Source organism: Symphalangus syndactylus, chromosome 12 (genome assembly GCF_028878055.3).
Source record: "Symphalangus syndactylus isolate Jambi chromosome 12, NHGRI_mSymSyn1-v2.1_pri, whole genome shotgun sequence".
Classification (NCBI taxonomy): Eukaryota; Metazoa; Chordata; class Mammalia; order Primates; family Hylobatidae; genus Symphalangus; species Symphalangus syndactylus.
This window is the reverse complement of record NC_072441.2, coordinates 129385982-129405426: the sequence shown is the minus strand read 5'-3', so window position 1 is coordinate 129405426 and position 19445 is coordinate 129385982. Positions and strand designations below refer to the sequence as shown.

General features: G+C 45.4%; 1 protein-coding gene across 8 annotated transcripts in view; it reads right to left on the bottom strand.

Moving 5' to 3' along the window:
- The window catches only part of AGBL4 (AGBL carboxypeptidase 4), a 1484537-nt gene that overhangs the window by 142365 nt on the left and 1322727 nt on the right, over positions 1 to 19445 (bottom strand). For all 8 annotated transcript variants that reach the window (XM_055255111.2, XM_055255112.2, XM_063627496.1 and 5 more), the window contains one exon: positions 1243 to 1332. In XM_055255111.2, the coding sequence (XP_055111086.1) occupies positions 1243 to 1332 (90 nt within the window). The remainder of the gene's footprint in view (positions 1 to 1242; positions 1333 to 19445) is intronic.

Here is a 19445-nt window from a genome sequence, read left to right as displayed (position 1 = left end):
AACATCTGTTGAGTGCCTGCTGTGTGCCAGGCACAGGACTGGGTGTGCTGTTTACATTCATCTCATGCCAGCTTCATAACAGCCTGCCTGGGTAGTATCATTTTACATTTGAGGCAACTGAAGTCACAGTGCTGGAAAGTGGCACAGCCAATACTTGACCCCAGGATTGTCTGATTTCAAATCCTCAGAGGCTTCCACTGCAGTGTGCCACCTCCCTCGAGTTATAGAACCTCCACAGGTGTTTCATATCTCTTTGACCGCATGGTCACTTTGAGATTAAAATGAGATAAATTACTTAACTTCTGTAAACGTCAGCTTGCTCAACAATATACATATATATTGCTGACTATAGCTGACTAATTACATATAGTATGGATGAAATATGTAATAATAAGTAAAAGTGCAATTATAAAGAGAAACACTTGAGAATAAAAATTATGACTTATTTGCCTCTGGTTGTCTGATGCCAAGTGTGCTTACTCTTGGCAGGTATTTCAAAAGTTGTTTAAGCGAATGATTGAATGAATGAGTGAAGAGATAGTTTTCAGTCATTACCTCCCATTTCACAGCTCTTCTGCCAACATACACATTGATCTGGGGCCAGATTTCTTCCTGTCGTAAACCACTGGAGGCAAGTAAAGCTAGGGAGTGTAGATGATTCTGTATGGCTCTTCCTCACCACAGCACATATAAGATAACTTCATTCAGCCCTCCCTGTTCATTTATCCACCCATCCATCTATCCATTAATTAATTAATTAATTCATACATACATCTAGTCAATAAACATTTATTGAAATAAAACCTAATGGAGATCAGGTACAATCTCTTTTTTTTTTTTTTTTTTTTTTTGAGACGGAGTCTTGCTCTGTCACCCAGGCTGGAGTGCAGTGGCGCAATCTCGGCTAACTGCAAGCTCCGCCTCCTGGGTTCACACCATTCTCCTGCCTCAGCCTCTCCGAGTAGCTGGGACTACAGGCGCCCGCCACCACGCCCGGCTAATTTTTTTTTGTATTTTTAATAGAGACAGGGTTTCACCGTGGTCTCGATCTCCTGACCTCGTGATCCACCCGCCTTGGCCTCCCAAAGTAATGGGATTACAAGCGTGAGCCACTGCGCCCTGGAAATGCATTAAATTTCCATTTAAGATAATGGCTCTGCCTGTGGCCACACTGTTCCAGAGATCATCACAGTGTCCCAGTTGGATGTGGGTATAGGACACCTAGGAGATCCTGCCGCTCACCTTGGCACACAAATGATGAGGGTGTTTCCCCTGGGTGGACACGTCCTGTGATGAATACCACCTTCTGCTCTGCCCCTTCCCGGAGATTGTCTGTAAGATAAAATGAAAGATGGTTGCTAAGGAGGGCAAGAAAACCTGAGTCTAGTGGTTGGTGTGTGGCAGGGAACCCCAGAGGGAATGGGCTGGATGCTTTATATTTATCTCTTAAACCACTGGGTTAGAATCATTAAGGTCCAGCCATTGCTGACTAATTTAATTATGTCCCTACCCAATATTAAAAGACTACATTCCCTTTTGTTGGTACAACTGATCATATTATATTAATATGTAGTATTTACAATCATCCAAGGAAGCCATATGAGTGAAGTTGAATCCCAAATCCATTGACTGTGACCTTAGGCAACTTGTGTATCCTTTCCAAGTTTCCATTTTCTAATCTATAAACAAGGATGACAATACATCCTTGTTTATAGGTTATAAACAACGATTTTAATAGGGTTGTTGTGATGACTAAACAGGCTTACACATTGCATAGTACACAGTAAACATTCAGTAAATGATGGAGTAGAGAAGGTAGCTATTTATATATTAGTAATAGTAGCATCTGCCATTTAATTAGCTTCTTTTGTGTCAGGCACATTATATACATATATAATCCTCACAGGAATATGCTGTTAATGTGTTTTTTTAATAGAGGCAGAAGTGAGGCTCGTGGGGGTTATATAACTTGTTCAAGGTCACACAGTTGAAAAGTGGTGGTAGGAGCTGAGATTACAGCCCAATCCCTTGTCTGGCCTTCATTTCCCTTTTATCTTGAACAACTAAAAAACTGGACAAAATATTCAAAACAAGTATTTTCAGACATTGAACAAGAGCCAATGCAAGATAATCAATGAGAGAAGGAAAACAAATGAGATATGCCCTATGATTGCCCTGGCTTTTTGCCTGATGATCCTTTCCAGACCAAAGAGCAGAGAGGGGTATCCTGAGCAAAGCACAGAAGCCTCACTGAGATTCAAGCTCAGCAGGTAGTAGTTGGGAAACTGTGAGCTCCGGAGAGGGGGAAGCGCTGTAGAAAAAGAGTTCCAGAAATCTGTGCAGGAGTCCTCTTGATTCTTTGTTGGATTCTAAGATGTGCATACATAGGGTGACTCTCCATGATGTCAGGAAAAAATGATCAAGGAGCTGTGAACTGCACAGTCCTTAGGGTCACACAGGGCTAAGAATCATGTGAATTCCCACAACTAAAGAGGAAGTCCTCACTGATCATCCAAGGAGAATGAGAATTCAGACGGGCAATGTCTTAGTGGTAGGGATAAACTACTCTAAACCACCACATTCACAAAGCTTTAAAACAAGTCTCAAAAGGATCAAACTGAACAAAAGAAGCTTAAATGCTTGATGTACAAAGCCCAACTCTCTTTAAAGGAAGACAACAAAATCCAGACAGTCAAAGCAATGTATAATTTGCAATATCCAGCATCCAATAAAAAATGATTAGACATGCAGAAAAGTAGGAAAATGTGGCTCCAAATCAGAACTCAAGCTCTTTTTGTCTCTACAGAAGTCTAATTTGTATAATAAAGTTGAACTATTGTGCAAAGATATCATCAGACAAAAGACAAAAGCAACAGCCAAGGGTGGCATTCCCAGAAAGAAACATCTGGGGAAGGATACTCAGCAGTGGGCAGAAGAAGGGCTGATTGATACAGAACACAACAATTACCTGAAGGAAATTTAGAAAGAACATTGAGAGAGGTTGAATTGAAGGGTTTTATCAATGTTTGAGGATGATCTGGAGGGAGAGAATAGAAATAATTAATAGGCTTTCTCCTTCTGAAATGCTGGAGACATGCTATTTTGAACATGGTTCTTTATCCCAACAGTAAGTGCACCAATGTCAGAGATGAAACTAAAAACATTAACCCTATTAAACCCGGTTCTAAAGGCTTGGGACTTGCTTGTCCATTGGGGTGATCAGTATGGGTGGAGTCACTGCTTCCTCTGAAAGGCAGCAAGAAATATCATGGAACCAAAATATAATCTTGAGAACTCACTCTGCTCAGCTCTGTGCTAGGCACCTTTAGGAACAAAGGGAGAGAGAGAAGGCTCACCTGCCCTGAAGAAGTTTATTATTTAAAGAGGAATTCGACACCTAAGCATTTCCTGGACTGAATATAAGCTCCTCAAGGAAGAAACTGCAAATTCCACGGGTGTATGGCTAATGTCTTTCCCAGGACCCCCTACATGGAGTAGGTGCTCAAAGACTGACTATTGAATTAATAAATAAAAATACTTGTGTAGATGATGGTTTATAAAGAAATATAGACTCATATTATGTTTTTTAATCTTTATCGTGCCTCTGTGAGGTGGACAGTATTAACTCCATTTTATGGGTGAGGGAATGAGGCTCACAGAAGGGAGGGACATGTCCAAGGTCATTCGGCTAGCAGTGGTAGAGTTAAGTCCCAGCACCCAGCCAGTACCCCTTTCACTACCCTGTTTCATTCTGGATCCAGTAATAACAATATAAGATCCCACTTCTGCTGCATTTCCATCTACAATTTACACAAGAGAGTTTCATTTTATCTTATTGTGATGGAAATTGAGCTGCTGTCTTAGTATTTATATTGCTTTTTCACTTAAAAAAAATCACCAAGCCCTTTTAAAAGACACTGTCTAACACTGACCCCATCTATCCTAGCAGTCCAGAAATGATAAATGGCACTAGGGAGGCCCTTGGTGAAGGCTAACTTTATGGATGTCTCCCCTGACCCTGTATCAAGTCAATTGCATTCAGCATTTCTGCTGACCACAGGGAAATGCAAAATGGGCATTCTATTTGCACACTAATTTTACTGAGCCCTTGCATCTTCGTAAAATGATAACATGGGGCTAATAAAAATCAAGCATCTCGGGTGCTAATATAAGCAAATGTTGATGCAGGCAGGTAACAAATTGCTTTGTCATTTAGAAGGCCGTAAAAGAGCATTATAATCATCTTTAGGCAAAATGGATGGGTCGCCTTTGCTTAGCTTTTAGCTTTCGTTTGCAAAATCAATTTAAGGTAATGTAGCAGCTCTGAGGTGGTGATTACCCCACCCCTTCCTGTCACCAAATCTCCAGACTGTGTGCAAAACCAATTAAACATATTCTTGGTGGAGGCAGCACAGATGAAGAAGAAAGTATGCTTGAACCAAGCCAGGGTGGAACAGAATGCAAACAATGAGACCAAGAACAACTCATAAGAGATAGAACAACTAAAGAGCTCATGTAGGCTGACATGCTCAAGGGTACAAGGGTACACTGAAAAAACACTGGGGCAGCTACACCTGGCTCCCCAGTTAAGCAGCACGTGTTTGAAGTAACGTGCTTTGTGTGGCATCCTTAGCATGCATGTGCACACACACATACACAGACACTCCTTTGTCATTATAACCCTCTATCATCCGCTATTTCCTTAATCATCACATATTTATTGAATACCTATTAGATGGCCAGGCACTAGCTATTATTATTTTCATTTTACAGAAAACCAAAGCCAAGAGAGTTAAATGACTTGCCCTAGTTCTTACAGCTAATTTGTCAGAGCCAAAGTCCCAAGCCAGATAGCCTGACTCCAGAAACTGTGTTCCTAACCTCTATATTATACTGTCTTCTAGGAAGGAGGACAATATCCCATTGCAATAGCAATTAAGTAATATTTATGTAGTACTTATACTTTGCCAGGCACTTTACATGCATGATCTTATTTAATTCTCAAAGCAACCCAGTGAAACATCTACTATTCTTAGACTAGACTCTTATAGATTAGAAAATTGAGATCCAAAAAGGTTAAATGACTTGCCTAAACTTGCATAAGTAGCAAATGTGGGAGCCAGAATTAAACACAGGTCTTCATGATTCTCAAATTTGTGCTTTTAACTACTGTGTCATATTGACTTTTGGAGATTAAAACCACCCTATAGGGTTTTTAAAAATACATCGACAAATTCTTTGTTCATTTCCTCCTTTCAAGAGGTGGAGATGTACTCCTCTCTCCTTCAGTGTGGGAGACTTCCTTCTAACAAATGAAATACTATAGAAGTGATGGTGTGCCACTTCTGAGATTAAGGTATAAAAAGACTGTGGCTTCCATCTTGGGTGTGATATCTCTTTCTTGAATGGCTCACCCTTGGGGAAGCCAACTGCTATGTCATAAGGGCACTCAGCCTATGGAGAAGCCCACATGGTGAGGTACTAAAGTACCCAGATAGCAGCCAAGAGGAACTGAGGTTTGCCAAAGCCATGTGAGTGCATTTGGAAGAGGATCCTGCAATGTCCAGTGACTATAGCCCTGACTGACAGCCTACTGCAACTTCACAAGAGACCTATGCCAAAACCACCCAGCTAAGCTGTTCCCACATTCTTGACCCACAGAAATGGAGACATAATAAATATTTGCTGTTTCAAGATGCTAAATTCTAGAGTAACTTGTTAGGCAGCAATAGATAATAGACATCTCCGTGAAGATAACTATATTTCTCCTAGTTGCTATGTAGACCTTAAGTAACTTTGCATCTTATCTATTGATGCTGACTTTCAATGAGGACCAAAGCCATAGTCTCGGAGCCAAGATGTGGAGAATCTCAATCTACTTGGCCAGTTATTATGGATCTGTTGCCGGTAGAGGTAGATGCCAAGAGGCCCCAAAGAGCCCTAGATGGGTCTCCGAGGACAAAAATCTCCCAGAAGTTCATATTGTCAGTTTTGTTTCTCCATCCCTCCGGACAATGACTTGTCATGGGGATTGAGATGCTAATGTGAAGGAAGGAGGAAATGCTACTGGGAGGGGAATGTGGAATGTTACAATGGGGGAAGGATTTGTTGTTGTCGTCGTTGTTGTTGTTGTTGTTGTTGACACCTGAGCCTTTTTTATTTCCTTGACTTGATTCCTGAAGGCAAGACAAAGTCAAGAAAATGCCCTACTATGGGTTTCTAAACCAGACAAGTTTCAGTCTTTTCTCCAGTACTCCAGGGCCCAAACAGGTCCATAGTACTCTTAAGCTGGAGAAACAAGACATCGCAGTAGCAACAACAGCATCGTTGGCTGGTATTAGTCAGAGGGCTTGCTCAGGACTGGAATAGCCCTGGCACTGGTCTCCCTGTGCCAGCGCCAACCTTTCCAGTCCACCCTCTGCCTGGATACCAAAATGGTCTTTCTAAAATGCAAATAGGAGCATACCACTTCCTCTGTGTAAAACCCTTCAGCAGCTCTCTATTGTTTGCAGAGCAAGTCCAGCCCCCTTAGCCTAGACCATCCCTGTCTCTGGTAGCTGGTGGCTGCTTATCTCTCCAGTCCCTTCCACAGGCCCCAGCCTCAGCTAGCACTCCATGGTTCCCAAGACACGACATGTTCTCCCACACCTCCACACTGGGCACACGTTCTTTTTTCTTCCTAGGATGCCAGCCCCCATCTTGGCCGTCTGGTTTACTCCTACTCAGGCTTCAAGACTTGGTTCAGATGCACCTCCTCTAAGAAGGAAAGGAGGAAACTGATGTTCTTCCAGGACTTGGACTGGGCCAACCTTGGTGTTAATGTTGCTGTGTTTTATCTGATTTTATCAGCAATATGAGGCTATCACTCTGTTGTTGAGACAGACAATAAAGAGGGAATGGATGCTGTGAATTATAGTAAGAACATGGCCATAGTATAGACATTTATTGAGTATAATTTTATGAGAATATATAGGTTTAGGAGACATCAATAGAGCTTTCCTGGAGGCAGTAGAGAAGCACTAAATGCATTTGGGTAGAGATGTGACTTGATGAAATTCCAGACATTCAGCGTTAGCTCTGCCTCAGTGATTGACGGGTGGATCCAACAAGAGGAAAGGGCTAGATGAGGAACACTGAGGAGGACCGTGTTCCCTGTGTTTCTTCTGTACCCTGAGGGGGTCAAATGAAAAGTCAGCTGACTTCCCTGGGTAGATGGACTGGGTCTCATAACCAGGTTCCACAGAGTATTGACTGTGAGACCTTGGACCAATTATTTATCCACCTTGAGCCTCAGTTTCCTCACTTATAAAATGAGAATAATAATCTCTAGCTCACCAGACAAACAATAAGCAAGAGACTTTATACCCCTGCCACATGGCTTCACCTGTAATAGCAGGTGCCATTTATTGAGTGACAAGCCATGGAATGGGGTTTCTCAGCATCAACCCTACAGGTATGTTGAGCTGGAGAGCTCTTGGTTCTGGGGGTGCTGAGCTGTGCATTGTAGGATGCCCAGCAGCATCCCTTTCCTCTATCTTCTACATGCCAGTAACACCTCTCCCTCCAGTTATGACAATGAAAAACATCTTCACACATTAGCAAGTGTCCCATGTCTCCTCAGAGGCAAAACAGCCCCCAGTCAAGAACCACTCTCCTACAAGAATATTATACTAGATTCAAACTGGCCTCGTCATTAACTCTCCAAGCAAACCTTCAGTTTCCCAGACTTTATATATATTTTCCTAACTCCTCCCAAAAGCCTCTCCAGGTACCTCTAGACCACTGTGTCCTCACCCTCCTCTGAATTCACAGTTCACTGTCTGGACCCCACATCTGGTCATAAATCATTTGCTGCCTTGGTCAAGCAGGACCAAAAGCCACAACTCAGATCCATTCTGCCTGATGCCCAGCATCTGCTCTGCACTTCTGAGCCTCTGGGCCATCCTGAGAAAACAGTGGTGTTGGCAAAGTTTATTTTCAGTCCCCGACTGCTTAGCATCCTCCACACCCCCATTCCCTCTCCTAGGCTCAGATCTCCCATGGCCTAAAATCTCATATCTAAGTAGTAGACTCATTATGCTTCAGGGTTAGGGATCAAACGTTCTGCCCTTGATGAGCTGGAAGAAGAGAACAGGAATTCCCTTTGAAAAGAGTATGTACATCACAAAGAAATACTCCTGAAAAGAAATGAAGCATTGATTCTGAAATGTCAGGCACTGGGGACGGGAGCCTTTCTGGTGTACCTCCCTATCTTCACAAATGGTGTCTTAATATGTCTTAGACATATTAAACTGCTCTTTTGTCTTTACAAAGCAGTAAGGATGCCTCTGACTTACAGGAGACTCACAGAGGCCATCAGAACTGCACAGCCTGTGAGATTACCAAGTTAAACATCCTCACTGTGAAGAAGAAGGGCAGAGGACCAGAAAGAACGAGTGACTTGCCCCTGGCCACACAGCTAGAGAGTAGTCCAGGCAGGTAGCAGCCTCCTTTCACTACACTGCGCTGCCTGGGGCAATGTCCATGCAGGCTGGCACCTGGAAAGTGGCCAGTGGATTCCTGCCAGAGAAGTGAAGAAAAGCTGAAAAGTGATGAGATACAGATCTGAGATACAGGAGGCTTGGGCCAACTAAGACGTTGTCACCTTGATGGTCACAGGAGCAGCACTGAGTTTTTCTCCCCAGACAGGCTGCTCTGTGGGCTCCGGCAGTTTCTAAAGCCCCCTTCCTTGCCATAGGGCTGGAACCTAGGCCTGGGAGCAGGTAGGCAGCTTTCCAGGGCAGGCTAATGGCAGGATAGATAAATAGGGGCAGGCTCCTTCCTCAGACAGGCTCCCTACCCCTATCTATCTTGATCCCAGCACCCTACAAACACCTCCAGAAAGGCAGAGCCAGAGCCACCTGCCCAGAATACCTGCTGAAGTTAGGGTTCCTGGGAAACAGACTCAGAGGCTCTGAGATTCCCATACAGGAGCTTTACTGAGATTGCTCTCGGGAAGTCTTGTGAGAGGTACAAATGTAATAGGGTGGGGACAGACTCAACAGGGCCTTTCAACAATTCCACGAGGAGCTCTGGGCCAGGAGGGCCCCACCTGGTTGTTTGAGGAGGCAAGGGGGCTGGCTCTGTGTCCTGAATCAATAGGATACTGGATATGGCCTGCCTTCAGGGAAGGTGTAACCCCAGTCAAGACTGAGTGCAAGTCCCACGGAGGAACTCAGCTGTGTGCTCTCAGCTACCAACGCTCCTGGGAACTGAGGACACAGTCCTGAAGATCTGAGCAGTGCATGCAGCATCTGTTACGCCAGCCAGGGTTGCTAAGAACAGAGCAGAGGCTCAAGATCTGAGGTTTCAGACAAGAAGGCTGAGGACAATGGACTTTCTTTTCTGTTAAATTCAGTTCATATTTTCTTACACTGACCATATGCCAAACTTTGGGCTGGTTTCTGAGAAATCAGACACTGTCCCTGCCATCCAGGAGCTCAACTGCTCTCTACAAGAATACTTTATTCAAACTGGCCAGTGGAGGAGAAAGATCAAGACTTGTGGTTATAAATTTGAATTCTAGAATCAGACAGAAGAAGCATTAAATCCAAGTCCTGCCACAGGTACGTATGTGACTTTGAGCGCTAGGATCTTTCATTTCCTCATCAGCAAAATCAGGATAATAATAGTATCAAACTCATAAGGATCTTGTAAGAATTAAATGAGACAATGCTTCAGGTCTATGTATATGACTTGATGCATAGTAAGAGTTCAAAACGGTACTTGCAGACACTGAGAGGTGACTGGGTCCAAATGCCTGATCTTACAGATGCAGAAAGCGAGGTCACTAGACAGGAAGCAACAGGAAAGCCACAACCTTGCCTCTTTCACAATTTGTATTCCCAGTGCCTGGCACACATGATGTTCTCAGTAAATACTTGTGAAATAGTATTTGTTGCCCTTTGGTTGAATGAGTGTATCCAGCTAGAATGGAGTGCCCAGGCTTTCCCCAATGTGTGCTCTGCTTTTTGAATCCACCACTGGCAGACCCCAGAAATTCCTCACCAGGTTTAATTTCAGGCTTATTAGCAAATGCAAATTGAATTATGAAGTGCCCTTTTGCAACAAGGACAACAAAAACAGTTTCCCTAGGAAAGGAGGGCATGGAGAGGTGAAAGCTGGGATGAAAGTCTAAGACAATACGTTCTAATCAAACTTGATAAATATGTAAATTAAAGCAGCTAAACAGTTGGCTTTGACAAATGACTTCTCCGTAATGGATTTTTCCACAGTAAAGGCAAGAGTTCAGCCTTCCTGCTAGTCACAATAAGAGCCCTCTCCTGCTTTCCTGGCAATGCAGGCACATTGGGCAGGCACTGGGATGCTAAGAGGCAGAGAGGGAATGAATTCTTCTTTTAGTAGATGCCACTGGTTGAGCATCAGCTAGCTGTTAGCCATGGCCTTCATTGGCCCTGCAAGAGACATGAGAATCCCTGTCTCGTGGGTGAGGGAGCCAAGATAAAAGTCGGTAAAGGCTGGATTTACCAGACTCCAAAGCCTGATGTCACTCGAGGAGCCAACACAACCACTTGTCAAGGAACATAAATTCAGCCCCTCCAATGGTTTTATTGTCACCTGAGGGTCTCACCAACTCAAAGTCTTACAGCTGTGTTTCCCCTCCCAGGACCTGGCCCAGTGGAGGTGTTCAGAAAAGATCTGTTCCTTAACTTGCTATGCAGTTCCAGTGGGCCCCTTTCCTATGCCTGCTCTCAACCTGTTTTCCATCCTTAAAATGAGCTGTTGGAGTCATGCCAGCTGAAGGCCCAGACATCACGGAGTAGAAATGGGTGGTCAGATTGCAGATTCTCTGGAAGTACATGACAATTGTCATTTTAAGCCACTAAATTTGGGAGCGGAGGAGGTTATGTATTAATAACTAAGAATAATTGTTATGAAATTGATGATGATTCTAATGGGTTACAATACAACAGTCAGGTAAGAGGTGGCTGAAGAGGAACCATTTTGAGCAGTTACTATATACCAGGCACTTTACATACATCAGGATCCAAGTCTCACCAGGCCCTTTGAGATTTGCGTTGTGAGGCTCAGTATGTTGCCCGGGGCTGTCAGGCTAGCAAGACTCTGAGCTGGAATTTGAACCTTCTCTATCTCAGGAGACTAGTCTTTCTTTTGACAGTCCCAAGGGGAAATTTGATTCCCCAGCTGTACTGAAGAGACGTTATTCTGTGTGTACTTATGTGCAGGCACCTGCACACATCTGCGTCTGACTGAAACTCCTACAAATACCTGAGGTTTTGTACAAAGTTATTAGAGTTGAGGTGCAAACAGAAATTCAAGTTAAATGGTTTGTAGCCTTGGAAGGACATTATTAATACAATTTCCCCAAGCAGAGAACGGATATATATGAGCACTCCAAGAGCTTCAGGAAAAGTTTCCTTGTAGGCCTGGGAGTAATGTGATCCTGACCCTGAGTGGAAGATCTGTCTTGCCCAATGCTGGAGGAACTCAGATTTGAAGAGTGTTCTTTCTTTCCTATTGAGATCTTCATTGAGTTGTATAAAAATACCACTTTCAATCTCAAATCCCCACTGGCATTTTTATATAAGCACAGAAAATGCTACTGGGCTTTGGAGATTTCACTTAATGAAGGAAAAGTATTTCTATTAAAGAGTGTAATTTTTTTCTCTCTCTCTCAACGTGACATCTTCAGAGGAGCCAGAGAAGCTGAATTGTTCTGGGCTGAGAAAACAAACCAACCCATGCCTTGCCCACGAGTTTGTTCAACATACTATGGAATGGCCACAGCCAAGGCAGGCAAGGAATGGTCAGTCATGAGGGAGAAATAAGAGTGATGATTCTGAACCAGCTCCCATATGCCCAGGATTATACAGTTTATGAAGCATTCAGGTACTCAACAGGGAGATTGTTTCTGTTGCCACCGCCCAAGCTCAACACCGCCCCCATTGCATGTTGTCTGAACAACCACAGAAGCCTCCTGCTGCTTCCTTCCTACCCTGTAGCCCGTTTTCTGGCGAATGGATCTCACTCTCGTGCACCCAGTCCTGCAGCGGCTTCCCCATACATTCGAAGCTAACCCAGGCGGCGCTCCCTAGCCCGCATGTCCCCTGCCCACCTCCCACGCTTGCCTCTTACTGTTGTCTCACCTGCTCACCACACCTCCTCACACCTTTCTAGTTTCCTCACACCTCTGTCCAGAGGAAGCTCCTGGGTCCTCGGAGCTGGCTCCTTGGGAACATTAGCTCCCTGGCGAAAGGAATTTTGTCTTGTTAATGGCTGTGAACCCCTGCCATACATTCAGGCCGACCGCATAGCTACCACGTCAATAAAATACAGCTATCAGTTATTGAGTGATGTCTGCTGGGGAGAATGAGGACCAGAGGAATAAGACTCAAGAGGTGGCTGTGATCAGCATATTGTCCAAGGTCATATAGCTGGCAAGTGATGAGAGCAGAGTAGACCCAGGTCCCAGGTCTGGTTAAAGCTGGTGTTCCTTCTGCCTCACCCCAAGTCTTCGTTCACTCACAGAGAGGCCACAGAATGCCAGAGGTGGGCTGGGGGTGCTGGGCGCAGTGGGGGGGGGGGCGGGGGAGGTGGGGTGAGCATGACCTTAGGTATGGCTGTGCCTGATTTAGAATTCTAGCTCTGCCACTTACTAGCTGTGTTGTTTTGGGAAAGTCACTCAACCTGTGAGTGTCTCAGTCTCCTCATCTGTAAAATGGTAATAATAATATTCAACTTATTGGGTGGCTGTGAGGACTAGATGAATTAAAATAAAGTACTAATAACAGCGCTTGTCACATGGTAAGTCCTCAATTAACTGTGGCTATTATTAGTCATTCTACGTATGTTTCTTGAGCTCCCAGTCACTCCCTCCCCCAGGAAGCCTTCTTCACCCCTAGGCAGTGAGTCACTCTCTGCTCTGTTCCCTCCCAGCCCCTTCTGCTATTATAGCAATTGCCCAGCAGTATAACAGTAATTTGCTTCTCTTTCTGTCCCGCTTTTCCCCTCTGGTGACTCTGAGCTTTTTGGGGGCAGAAGCCCTGTCTTATTCATATCTTCCTGGCATTCATTTTCTTTGTCTCAGACAGAGAAGGGCATTTTGACATGGTTGTTTTGATGTAACAGTTTTGAAATGGCTGCATCTAAATGTAAAATTGCTTTTGAAAATTACTAGGTACTGTGTGAAACAGACCCCTCCTCCCCACACCCATCGCATGTTGGATCTTCTGTGTCCTTCACTCCCACCAATTCCTTACTGTTCCTGCCATCCTCATCCCCTGCCTTGACCCAGAGCCCACCCTGAGCCCAATCTCTTCCCTCTCTCCCTTCCCTAGACCCCCTTGACAGAAGTGGAGATCAAGGATGGGGGAAGTTCTGGGATGAGAAGAGCTAGCCTGAAATGTCTCTGTGGCACATTATTTGCTAATTTTTTTTTAAGAAGCTGGAGGTGTGATGGTTTATTTTCTCAGCTGTGTCAAAATGTCCTCATATCAAAATAGGTGAGTCAGAGCAGCCTCATCAATGTGGCTGAAACAAAAGGACAATGTCAAAAAGATATGAAATCTGCATGGGAAGCCACCTGGCAGGCAATAGTCCTCGATAATGGATTTTAAAACATCCATCATTGTAAGTGGATTAACAAGCCATCAGCTACACTTAACACCAACTCTCCTGTAGCAATTACTTCTTGTTCCAGTGAGGAGGATTCTACCACCATAAAAATCAGAGGAGTTAAGGATGCTGTCTGATATCACACAGCAGTCACAGAACAGTGACAATTAGAGCTGAGTGTGGTCTAATTAATGTCACCATTTACAACCAAGACTTTAAGACAAAAAGCGATTTGACCAAGGTCTCACAGTGAACTGGATTTTTACGTGTTAGATCAGAAACATGTGAGCAGTTCTTAGATAACTTCTTCACCCTGTGTCCTAAATTCTAGGCCATGCCGTCACCAGCGAATGGAGTCTTTCTTGAATAAAATAAATTATAAAAATTTAATTCACAGGATATGTTTCCAGAGGGTGTTTTTATAGAATGCCATTATGTGCTCCTCAAAAAAACCTCCTAGGATAAACCTGGATTCTTTCTACAAATTCTAACTCAGGTTATACCTGGGGTACATGGAAGCAGAGCTGGACAGACCTGGATTTCAAGCTGTATGGCCTAGGTAAGTTGCTCAGCCATGGTTTCATCAGAAGCTAGGTAAGGAGAGATGTATAAATCACGGTGCTCCACAAAGGCAGCTTTCAGAATTACTGATTTCAGAAACCTTCAGTCCTACCTTCCACCTTCTGGCAGAGCCATTCATTTAGAGAGGTTTGTAGGGGGTCTGAAGGTCTGAAGGTGCTGGCAGGTGCTGCAAGTGTGACCTGAGAACCCCGGAGAGGTGAATTAGCATAATGGTAACAAACAGGGACTCAGGCACAAGCGCAGTGACTGCGCTGCTCTCTGAGTGTGTGAGCCCTGGCAAGTTACTTCACTTCTCTGTGCTTCACTCTTCTTGTCCATAGAGCGTGGATCACAGCAGAGTGTCTCACGGGAACGCCCTCAGGAGGAAATGAGGTTGTATTTGTAAAGCACGTAGAATAGTGCCTGCCACATAGGAAATCTGATATAAATGTTTACTGACTAATAGAAATACCTGATTAAGAACACCCAGTCAGGTGCTCTGCGTCTGCAGAGGGGAATTCTCATCTTGGGCCTTCCCTGGTGAACCCTCCTGCAGAAACAGTCTGCTGTGGACAGTTCCTTCACGCTTTCCCCTAGGTATGTGAGGCTAATACACTGGCAAGAAACACAGTTTATTTTCTGGTTCTTAGCCCTGGCTGCTTATTAGAACCCCTCAGCAGCTTTGTAAAAATACTGATGCCCAGAACACCCCACTGACTGCCCCCACCAAGATTCTAGTTCAGTGTTCTGGGGAAGAACTCCAGCAAACTGTTCTTTTAATTTGCACTGTGGCTGCAAATTGTGCAGCCACAATGAGAAGAGGACCAGTGGTCTAGTGTGAGCTTGGCCCAGGCTCTCTGCTCCCTGGATCTCGGTTTCATCATCTGTCATAAGAAGGGGCAGAGCTAGGTGGTCTCTCAGTCCCCTCCAGTTCTAAAACACTTAAACTCAAGAGGATCAGAAGGCCCAGTAAGTGGCTGGGGCTGGCTCTGATTACACCACATCGGTCAGAACAACAGGCAAGGGTGTGGGTGAGTAGACAGGAAAACATGCCTACATCAAGCAAATAATTTTTCTCAGACACAGTCTCTTCCTTGGAACAAGACAAGAAGTACCAAGATAATAGACGTGCAGTGTCTCAGGGAACTCACAAAGCTTCCTGCAAACAGATTGGATTTGTAAGAAAACGTAAGCTGCATGCATGAGGAGAAGGAGAAAGGCATTTTTCAAAGGATGAAGGAAGAGGGTTAACATATTTGCAACCACAGAAAAGAAGGGGCCCAAATACATGCATGTCAGGGTACAGATCCAGGCTCCCAGGAGGGTAGGAGAAGGGAAAGGAAGGGAAATCTGGGTGGGTTAGCACCTGCTCTGTGCCAGGCGCCAGGGGGCGCATTACTTATATAAGCTCATTGGATCCTGCCAGCCTTGCAGAAGGGCTGGCACTCTGATCCCTGTCCTGCAGGCAGGTTAGAGAGCTGTGCCACTGGCCCCAGTCCACACGATGAGCAGCTGCGACGTCAGTCTGACTCTAAAACCCTGCGCTCTTCCCTGACAGCTTGATGCCTCACTTATCCAGAGCTTCCTGTCCTTGTAACGTCACACACCCAGATCACAGCAAAGAGCCAGAAGGAAGCAGAAAAGCCCCTAGAACAGTGCAAGCCAGACACACAGGCACCACAGTCACGGTCCTGTCAAGCCTCAGGAGAGGCCTCCCAACTTTTTGGGGACACTAGGGTGATGGGGAGATACCCCCGGATTTCTGGAAAGAAGGGGCAAAGCTCATTGTTAGAGAGCTGGTCCACAAACACAGAGGGATGCAGAATGGGAACTGGTAGGCTACCAGGAGACGGGGGCCCTCCCAGGACACAGCTCCTGACTGCCTGATACTACGAACACCTCATAGAAAGGAAGCAGGTGTCAGTTGGCTGTGCTGCCGAAGTGCCTCTGGAGCTCTGGTGGGGCAGTGACAAGCCCAGCCTGTCTGTCAGGGACAGGGCAGCCTGACAGCGCTAGGATGGTCAGGCCTGCTCAGCACAGCCAGCACCACAGTGGGGTAACTGCACAGCTGCTGGCCACAGCCAGGGGACCTGCCCTCACCCATCCCGCCACCCCTGCCCTTCTGCCCCACCTCTGCACTCTCCAGTTGCCTTGTGGATGTCACTCAGCTTCCCCTCAGCTCTTGATTTGAGAGAAGGGCCAGGGATCATGCTTAGGACCAAACTGGCTCCACAGCACCCCTCTCTTTACTTAAGGGACTGAGGGGGAGAACAACACCTGTCAGAAAAGTCCCAGTCCCTTCCACTCACACACATCTTGAGAATTTCCCTGGAACCCATGCCCTCTCTTTGCTCAAGGTCAGAGCCCTGACCACAGCCCACAGTGGACTGAGCTGACCCGGGCCAGATTGGGATCTCTTAGCTGTCTCCCTCCACACGTGCCCTCTCTTGGCACATAGTAGGTACCCCATGTGTGAATGTTGAAGTGGATGGAGAAGCCCAGCCTGCTCACTTTAAAGCCATGCCTTCAAATAGCACCCAGTGTCTAGCTCTTGCTTTTTAATGGTGCGAATGTGGCGATAACAAGGTGGTAAATGTCTATTTGTCTTCCCATCTTCTAGCAAGGCCATTCTCCAATTCCTGAGTTCCCCACGGTGTCCTTTCAAAGCCCTTCTCTTTAATGCCAAGTGGAGGAGTTCCAGACAGCAATTTGCATTTTCAATTCTAGAAATCATTAATATTTTAAAACTGCCAGCACCATGCTTTATTAACACACATTTCCTACCTGCTACTGTTAAAGGGAAACTTTCTATTTGAGAAAATTTGAACATGGGGTGATTTCCCAGCTTTGGTTCAAACTCTGCTCTCAACCCCTGCTCTTAGGACCACATGGTCTAGTGTGGGAGATGGATATGCAAGTTGACAGTGAGAATTCTGAGTGCTCGTTGAGTTGATTGAGGGAAGCACGGGGTACTGGGGAGCCCAGAGGGAACCCCCTGGCTCAGCCTGAAGGGTGGGCACAGGGTTCTTAGAGGAGGGCTTCTGGTTTTAGGGTAACATTTGTACAGATTGTGGAAAGTATGTAAGAGAATCAGAAGGCCTGTGCATAGACACCGGGTTTTGCAATTACTTTTAGTTGTCTTGGCAATAGATTGAGCTTAAGATCAAGGGTCTCTGAGTCAGACAGGCCTGGGTTCAAAATCCAGCTCTGACACCACTGGCTGTGCAGCAATAATCATGGCTAGTATTATTTGAGCTGTTACTGGGGTGTCAGAGAGAAGGCTGCCTGACAGGCCTAGGATGACGAAAACTGCTCAATACAGCCAGAGCCACAGTGGGGGTGATCTCACTGGGTGGCCACAGCTGTGGGAACCTGCCTTATCCATCTTCTCCACCTCTCCCTCCCAGCCCACCTCTGCACTCATCAGTGTGGGTGATTTCTTTTAATTCTCACAACCACCCTGTGGGGTCATTCTTGTCACCCTCATTTCACAGAGCAAGAGACTGATAATCAGACAGGTTAACTCACTTGCTCCAGGTCACATGGCTGGCCACTGGATAAGCCAGGATTTGATCTCCAAGCACTGAGTTCTTCTGCTCCTTATTCCAGAGGTGGTTGTGACATTAAGTGGCACATTTACATTAGCACGGCACTGGCACAGGTCATGCAGTCAGTAATGGTAGCTACTATGTTGCTGTTATCACCTTCTAAAGCCCAATTTGTTAGTCTCTTTTTCAATAAGCCCACCCTGATCTCTGTGGCCAGAGGCCACTGTGCGTCCCAGCTCACGGTGCTTAGTAACTGCTGTCCTCTGTGTGCTATACCTCTCCTATGCCATGGCCACCTCCCCTGGGGAGGGACTGCATCCTCTCCCTTTATGTTCACTCCTGGCAACCACCACACTTCTTGGCACATTGTAAGGCTGCAGTCAGTATTTGCTAAATGGAATTGAGAGAAAACACTATCGACCAGATCAATTCCCAGAAGAAAATGTTTTCCGAAGGTCTTGAGTCTGGGCACATCAATATAAAAATGACGCAGCTATAATTTGCTTTCAGATTCAGACTGGGAAGATGAACTTTGACCCTGTCAAAAAATGAGAACAAATTAAATTGAAGCACAAAGTCGTTTCCCTTGTTCCAGGGCTCTGGATTTCTAATTAATGTGCAGCACAATTCTGAAGGCTGCAAGGGGATCAGTAAGCTCACGTCCGTTACCTTGCAAACTGAGCAAAGCTCAGGATAGAGCTTTTTGTTTGCTTATTTGTTTTCCTTTTCTGGGATGTATTGTGCTTCTTGTGGTACAGGTTCATGGATGAGAGCAATCCCAGGCGGTCAGAAAAAAAATGATTGCTAGAAGCTGACCTTGTACAAAAGAACACACAACAAAACAGCTCTCAACACAATCACTCCCCGACCCCGTCCCAGAGGATAGCAGCTTAGCCCCAGGAAGTTAGAAAAACCACATAGAATTTCAGTGGCACACGCTGAAAAGGTGACGGCCACCTTGTGGCAAGGCCGAAGGAAGAATTTCCTCCGTGACTAAGTGCTGATATTTAACTCAGAGTTTTGGCAAGGCGGCTCTGGGGATTTGGCACCCAAGGCTCTGAAATATCGATGTATGTTTGGAGACTGTGGTGAGTGACAAGGATCTCATTCAGGCAATAAAGGGGCAATCAAATTAAGTTACCAGCTAGGAAAGGAAACTGACCTTGAACAAAGGGCGAGAGTGCAACCTGGGGCAGAGCCGTTTCCAGGAGTCGGCCACTGCTCCTGCTTGCAGGTAATAGACAATGGGACAATGCTCTTCAACCCATTAATCCCCAAACTTGCATGAGTAAGAGTCACCTGGTGTACTCACTAAAATTACAGGTACAGGTTCCTGGGCCCCACTCCAGACCCACTTGAATTAGAATCTCTGACACAGGGCATGGGAATCGACACTTTCAAAACTAGTGCCCTGGATGCTTCCTGTGTTGATAAACCCGTGGAAATTACCGGCTAGAACACCAGTACTTTCCTTACTGGATCCTCTGGTATACTATCTGGCTTTGGGCAAATTGTCCCTTCTCCAAACTTTCATTTCCGTATCTGTAAAATACGGATAGGGACCGCTGCCTCTCAAGGATATATTGTATTTGAGGAAGAAATAAAACGAGTAAGCTGGGGTGCAGACAGCACCTGGCACTTAGGAGCTGTGCAGTGCACGTGAATCCTGCCCTTGTGGGTGTGAAGAGGCTACTGTCCTCC